At 31.9% G+C, this 7,893-nt stretch overlaps 1 protein-coding gene across 1 annotated transcript in view; it reads left to right on the forward strand.

The window, feature by feature from the left end:
- Positions 1–7,893, forward strand: part of VPS13A (vacuolar protein sorting 13 homolog A) — a 190,048-nt gene that overhangs the window by 133,984 nt on the left and 48,171 nt on the right. The window contains exons 58-60 of the mRNA XM_011375502.2: positions 754–835; positions 1,699–1,768; positions 2,637–2,742. Of these exons, the coding sequence (XP_011373804.1) occupies positions 754–835; positions 1,699–1,768; positions 2,637–2,742 (258 nt within the window). The remainder of the gene's footprint in view (positions 1–753; positions 836–1,698; positions 1,769–2,636; positions 2,743–7,893) is intronic.

Here is a 7,893-nt window from a genome sequence, read left to right on the forward strand (position 1 = left end):
AAACATTTTAAAGGGATAGTTATCTGTATTAAAATCTCAGGCTTTCTCTTGAGATTCTAATGATCTTATCTGTTCCTTGGTTAACAAGCCAATAAGTTTCACTTACTTCTTTAGTTCTAAAATTGTATATTTTATCACTTTTTTGTGATATTTTAGTAAATTTGTTTTTAAAATGTTACAACTAAGCTGTACAGAGTATATGAATATTTTTGTGAATTATATGGATATGAACTATAAAGGATCTCAGTCTAAACCTAATCAAATATTTAGCCCATTTAATTAATATTTTTTAAGTTTTTTGTATAAATTTCTAATTTCAGTTAATTATGAATAAAGAGAAATACCATGTTTTTTTGGGGGGGTGACATATTTTTCAGGTTCGCTTCACACCTAGCGGTAGTAACATGAAAATTCTACAACCACATATAATAGCTATACGAAGAAATTATCTTCCAGCATTAAAAGTGGAATATAACACATCTGCACATCAGTCATCATTTAGAATTCAAATATACAGAATACAGGTGAGTCTGAAAAGATAGTCAAATTACATTATAAAGAGACATAGCTATAAATATATTTCAATGATCTGTTTTATCTAGCAACTTCAGTTTCAGTGTGGAACTAGACTTTTTGATTCCTTCTACTTCTTAAATCCTGTTAGTCTAGTTAGGTTTATAATTAACATATGACTACTAACCTGGTTTTTTTTGTTGGTTTTTTTTTTTTTTTTTGTCTCTCTCTCTCTTTTAGATCCAGAACCAGATACCAGGTGCTATATTTCCCTTTGTGTTTTATCCTATCAAACCTCCCAAGTCGGTCACCATGGATTCAGGTTTGTTTGTATTTTTATATTGCCATAAAAATGGTTGTATTAACTGTTTGGTTTATTTTACTATAAAATGTGAAATGAAACTATTCTACTCAACTAACTTCAACAAAACTCTGAGTGAATACTGAAGAAAATATTAATTAGAGAAACACATTTAAATTTTTAGGAATATTACTCATTTGTAAACTCCTGGTTTAAAAGCCACTGGGACCCTTGAATAAATTGTAAGGAAGTTCAAATTCAGAGTGTTTCTGACCACAGAAACTATCCTGTATCACCAGATGAGAATGACCAATCCTTTCTTCCATCTTCTTCTTCCCCTTAACATTTTTTCTTTCTTTGTTGTTCCTCTTGTCCGCACTTTCTCTTCCTTCCCCAATACCCTACATCTGTCCCCTCTCCTTTGGCTTTGTACCTGCACTTCCATACCACTGGCTCTAAACTATCTAAGGGGTTGTTCATAATCTGCTTGGAAGCCTTTTGACCAGTATGCATGCCCAAGCCCTTTCGCCTAAAAGTCTGGGGCAAAACCCTGAAATCTGTGTTTTCACAAAGTCTCTCTGATGATTCTAATACTTCTAGTTTTAAAACACAAATTTAAAGGATTAGTTGCCCTTAGAGTGAATACAGACAATTTAAAAAAAACAGTCTTGGAGTCTGAAAATAAGATTGTAATGGATCGTGCAAATGTCTTTAAATGACTTTCATTAATATTAAAAGTACTCTCATTACTACAAATATTAAAACTATTATGATTTAGTAAATAATTTCATTGGCTATTGTGATGTGCATTGAATTTCAGGAATATATTTATTATCCTTCATTTAAAGCATCATGGAATTAATTGTATTCATTAACCTTTACAGCACCAAAGCCCTTTACAGATGTCAGTATTGTTATGAGATCTGCAGGGCACTCCCAGATATCACGTATTAAGTAAGTGTCTTAATACATTCCTTATGTGTCCCATAATGTTTTGATTTAAATATGCACATTAATTGTACTCTTTTAAAAAGTAAATTTCAGATGAGTCAAAGATTTAAGTGTCAAGTACTAAGTTATAAAGGTCATAGAAAAAATCTACTAATTATTTTATAATCTTGGAGAATCAGAAGGCTCTAAAAACTAAACATGAAATATGTTTAGTTTTTAATAATAATTGTTTCTAAATTATGGGTATTTTCTTTTTTGCTTTATTTTTTCTCTTAAGTTTTTTATAATTACTGCATATTATTTTAGAAACAAGAAAGAAAATAGTATCTTCAAATTCAGTCACCACTCAGTCCCAGCAATAGACCATTTACAGAAACATTCATCTGTGTATTACTCCCCTATTTCTTGTTTCTTCTACCCTATCACCAAGATAAACAGTCTTTATTCTCTTGCTTTTTATAGTTTTATTGTATATGTGTGCCTAAACATTATTCTTCATTTTTTCCCCTAATTAAAAAATATATTTTTTTGAAATTGTACGTATACTTCCAGGACTTGCTTTTTTTTTATTAAACTTTTCACTAAAATTTATTTTGTGGTATGTACCTAGAGTTTATTCATAATCACTAATACATAAGATTCTGTTATATGACTTTATACCACAGTTAATTTCTTCTCTATAGGCATTTTTATACTTGAGTTTGTTGCTATTATGAAAAGTGTTGCCATGACATTTATTGATTATTATTATTCATTTCTCTAGAAAGTCCTAAGTTTCAATGTTCTAATATTTATCTAGTACTTTTTCCTCATCTAATTTTCTTAATGCAGTTAATTGATGATCTTTAATGTTTTCTACTCTGTAATATAGGTACTTCAAAGTGTTGATACAAGAAATGGATCTCAGGTTAGATCTTGGGTTTGTCTATGCTTTAGCAGAACTTATGACAGAAGCCGAAGTAACTGAAAAAACGGAGGTAAGAAAATAATAGCATTGATGGAAAGGATTAGAAAAAGAGGAAAGCTAAGAAAAATGATATTATAATATCTTAAAGGTATTAAAATGGTTTTGTTTTGTTTTTAGAATATAATTTTTATTATGTGGTGAGCACATTGATAGAAATCACATTTTCATATTTTAGAAGGTAGAAGCAAGAAAAGTTAAAGTCTTTTTAAGGCGAATTAACAAATAGTAGGAAAGGTTTTAAGCCAATAAATAGTACAGGAAAGAAGATAATCAGTCATGTTCATATCACTGGTTTTTTTCTATTTTATTTCCTGGATTACTTTTGATTAATAATTTAAAATTTTTAATTTGACCAGGGTATTTAATGAGAGAAGGCATAAGGCAAATGAAAGGTAATATCTTATTTGTGACTGATGGGAAGACTATAAAATCAGTGATGGGGTGGATCAGATATGGTGCCTTTTTCAGCTGTCTTTGTAGAATTCTTAGGATAAGACAAACTGCATGGATAAAGACAAGGGAAAATATACTTTTTTTCTTTTAATAAGAGTTTATGGGTATGTAGTTTACATACGATACATTTCACCCATTTAAAGTGTACAGTTCAATGGTTTTTAGCATATTCATAGAGTTAAACAGCCATCACCTCTAATTCCAGAACATTTCACCACCCCAGGAAGAAACTGCCCTATCCCCATGCATCCACTAACATACTTGCTGTCTATAGGTTTTCCTGTTCCAGACATTTTATGTTAATGGAATCATACATTATGTAGTCTTTTTTGATGGGCTTCTTTCACTTAGGATAGATAATGTTTTTAAGATTCATCTGAGTTGTCAAACTATCAGTTATTCATTTTTTTAATGGCCAAGTAATATTTTATTGTATAGATATGCTACATTTTATTTTTCCACTTATCTGTTAATAGACATTTAGGTTGTTTCCTCTTTTTGGCTATAATGAATAATGCTGCCATGAATATTTGTGTACAAGTTTTTATGTGGACATATGTAATTATTTCTCTTGAATATATACCTAGGAATGGAACTGCTAGGAACATGGTAACTCTGTTTAATTGTTTTAGGACTTCCAGACAATTTTCCATAGTGACTATACCATTTTATATTCTCAGCAAAATATATGAGGGTGCTGATTTCAACACATCCTCACCAACATTTGATGTTATCTATCCTTTTGATTCTAGTCATCCTAGCGGATGTAAAATAGTATATCATTGTGGTTTTGATTTGCATTTACCTGATGAGTAATTATTTTAGGCATTTTTTGATGTTTTAATTGATTATTTTCATATTTTCTATAGAAGAATGTCATTCTATTTAGATACTTTGCCTATTGTTTAATGGATTGTCCTCTTTTTATTGAGTTGTAAAAGTTCTTGTATATTCTGAATACAAGTCCCATATCAGATACATGATTGGCAGATATTTTCTCTCATTCTCTCATTTCGTGTGTTGTTTTACTTACTTGATGTTTTTTGAAGCACAAAAGTTTTTAATGAAATTCCAATTATGTTTAGTTGTTGCTCATGTTTTAGTGTCATTTCTAAGAATCCTTTATCAACTCCAAAATTATGAAGATTTAGCCCTATATTCTAAGAGTTTTAAAGTTTTAGCTCTTACAATTTAATCTTTCATCCTTCTTGAGTTAATTTTTGTATATGGTGTGAGGTAAATGTTCAACATCAATCTTTAGCGTTCGGCTATTTTCAATTGTCCAGCACTATTTGTTAAAAAGACTTTTTGATTTGTTCTCCATTAATGGTCTTGCTACCCTTGCTACCCAAAAAATCAGTTGACCATAGACACATGATTTTATTTCATTGATCTTTATGTCCATCCTTATGCCAGTCCCACACTGTCTTGAATATTGTTGTTCTGTAGTAAGTTTTGAAATTGAGAAGCATAAATCCTCCTACTGTGTACTTTTTCAAGATTGTTTGGGATATTTTGGGTCCCTTTGTAATTCCATATGAATTTTAGAATCAGTTTGTCAACTTCTTCAGGAGTTGGGAGTCTGATGAGGATTATATTGAATCTACAGATTAATTCGAGGAGTATTGCCATCTTAACAGTATTAAGCCTTCCAATCATTGAACATGGGTTGTTTTCCATTTATGTAGATCTGTTTGGTTTTTTTTCAACGATATTTTATAGTTTTCAGAAAATAAGTTTTGTACTTTTGTTATATTTATTTGAGTATTTTATTTTTATAGTATTATGAGTGAAATTGTTATCTTTCATTTTTGGTTTGTTCATTGAAACATATAGAAATACAGGGTGGATTTTTATATATTGATCTTGTATTCTGAAACTTTACAGAACATGTTTATTAGCTCTAATAGTTGTTTTGTGGATTCTTCAGGGTTTTCTTTATATAAAGATCATATCTGAGACTGGAGCTAGTTATACTTCTTCCTTTCTAATCTCAATACCTTTTGTTTCTTGTCTAATTGCCCTGCTAGATCCTCTAGTACAATATTGAATAGAAATACCAAGCATAGACATTTTTGCCTTGTTTCTTAGAGGGAAACTTTCAATCTTTCTCCATTATTTATGATGTTGATGGTGGATTTTTGTAGGTGCCCTATTTCAGGTTGAGTTCTATTCCTAGTTTGTGTATCATTTTTGCCATGATCATGTGTGTTTTGTTCTACTGATATATTTTATTTTATTACATTGAATGTTAAAACAATCTTGTATATTTGGGATAAATCTCACTTCATCATGTATATAATTTATATTTTGCTGGATTCAGTTTGCTAAAATTTTGATGAGGACTTTTGTGTTTATATTCATAAGAGAGATTGATTTGTCATTGTAGGCCCAACAGTCTATGATGTATATTATTTAATCAAATGCTTTTTTAATCATTTAATAGAAGAAAGGAAAAAGGTTAAGTATTGATACTCTTTTATAATTACATGCTTACCTTTACCAGTGCTTTTTGTTTTTTAATTGGATTCTAATTGCCATTTGAGGTCACTTGCTTTCAGCCTGAGGAACTTCCGTTAGTATTCCTTGTAAAGCAGACCTGCTAGCAACAAATTCTTTCAGTTTTTTTCAGTCTGAGAATGTCTTTATGTCTCTTCATTTTGAAATAGTTATATTGGATATATGATTTTTGGTTGACAGGTTTTTTTCTTTGAGCACTTTGAATATGTATTCGTATTACCTTCCTGCCCCCTTGTTTCTGCTAGCAAGTCAACTATGAATCTTACTGGGGTCCCCTTGTAGGTAGTAAGTTGCTTTTCTCTTGTTTTTAAGATTTTTTTCCCTGTCTTTATATATCTATTTGCATTTATTAAACTTGGAATTCATTGAGCCTCCTGGATATATAGTTTATTGTTTTTTAACAAATTTGGGAAGTTTTAAGCCATTAGTTTTTCAAATATTTTTTCAACTTTTCTTTCTCTCCTGTCCTTCTGATACTTCCATACTGCCTATGTTAGTATGCTTAATGATGTCCTGCATTTCTCTTGAGACTGTTCATTTTTCTTCATTCTTTTTTCTTTATTCTTTAGATCGTATAATACGTAAGAATTTACCTTAAAGTTCACTAATGAAGTGAAGCATTTAGTTTAGCATATAATGAAGCATTTAAATTTCTTCTACCAATTCAAATTCACTGTTGAGGGCTTCTAGTGAATTTTCCATTTTTTAAATTATACTTTTCAAGTCTAGAATTTTTTTTTGATTCTTTTATATAATTTCTCTTTATATATTGATATTCTCTCTTTCTTGCGACATTATCATCATACTTTCCTTGACTTCCCCAAAATGGTTTCCTTTAATTCTTTGAACATATTTACAGTGGTTACTTTGAAGTCTTTTTCTTTTAAATCCAATCTGGTCTCTCTCACAGGCAGTTTCTGTTGTCTACTTTTTTTCCCAGTATATGAGTCATACATTCCTGTGTTTTTTCATATCATAATTTTTTATTGGAAACTGGACATTTTAGATGATAAACTATAACAACTGTGGGTACTGGTCCCCCTCTCCCCAAGGCCTATTATTATTATTAGTTTATTTTTTTGTTCAGTGACTGGCTGAATTACTTTATTGAAGTCTATCCGACTCACACCCCTTCCTTTCCCTGCAGTGTTTATCTAGCCTTTGATGGTCCTCAGGAAAGCAAGGATTTGGGATACTCACACCCACCCTGGAGTAACAGCGATTTTGTCTTGGCTCTTCCTCTCTTTCCATGACCACACCCACCAGTTAAACTTCACAAATTGCTATCCGATTGCTATTTTTGTTCAAAATGCCTTAATTAGTAAATTGCTCTATAGACTAATCCAATCAAATTTGGGCTTCTTTGAAGGAATCAATCTGGAGATCAGCATCTGATATTTGTTCTGAGCCCAGGAGGACTCCTCTAAGTTATCTTTTCCCCAGTTCTCTCATGAAAACTAACAGGCCTACAGTTTAGCCCATATCTTCATCTTCATTAAATCAATGATTTTCCTCCTGGTTGCCTTTCACCACAGCATCCACCATTTCCAAGAGCACTCTTAGGCTAAAATTTCTTCACACTGTTGTAAATGAAGTCAATTTCTTTGAGAGGAGTTTAGGAACTATCTATTTTAAAGTTTATTTTCCCCCCAAGGTAAAATCTCTGAACCAGAGCTTTGGAGCTGGGGCGGGGTGGCGGGGAGACTGAGGGGTAAGGGTGATCAGAATCCCAGTATTCTTAGTGGTGTCACACTCCAGCAGAACTTCTGCTCCAGGAGTGGAGGCTGAGCAGAAGAAGGAAGCTCCCGCCTCTCCCATTATTTAGCCCCAGTAGCTAGTAGCTGGAGGCAGGTTGGGAAGTGCTTATATCATGTGCCTCCCAGGAAGAAAGCCCTCCAGTTGAAGTCTAGGCAGAGAAAGGGCTCTCTCTTCTTGCGTGTACCAGTCTAGAGTGGAATTCTGGCTTGTTGAGCTGAGAGGGAAAATTGAGAGAGTAGTCCTTGTTCAAAAGCCAGACTCACTTTTCTTATTAAATTTTTATAGATTATCCTGAATAGATGTTTCATTTGCTTATACCCTAGTACTAGTCACAGAGACTGTAAATATTTATTTTTTAATAAATTTCCAGTTTCACTGGGTAATAGTCCAAAGAGCTCCTCACACTGTCATCCCAGAAGTCAATTTCCAT

Source organism: Pteropus vampyrus, unplaced genomic scaffold (assembly GCF_000151845.1).
Source record: "Pteropus vampyrus isolate Shadow unplaced genomic scaffold, Pvam_2.0 Scaffold273, whole genome shotgun sequence".
NCBI lineage: Eukaryota > Metazoa > Chordata > Mammalia > Chiroptera > Pteropodidae > Pteropus > Pteropus vampyrus.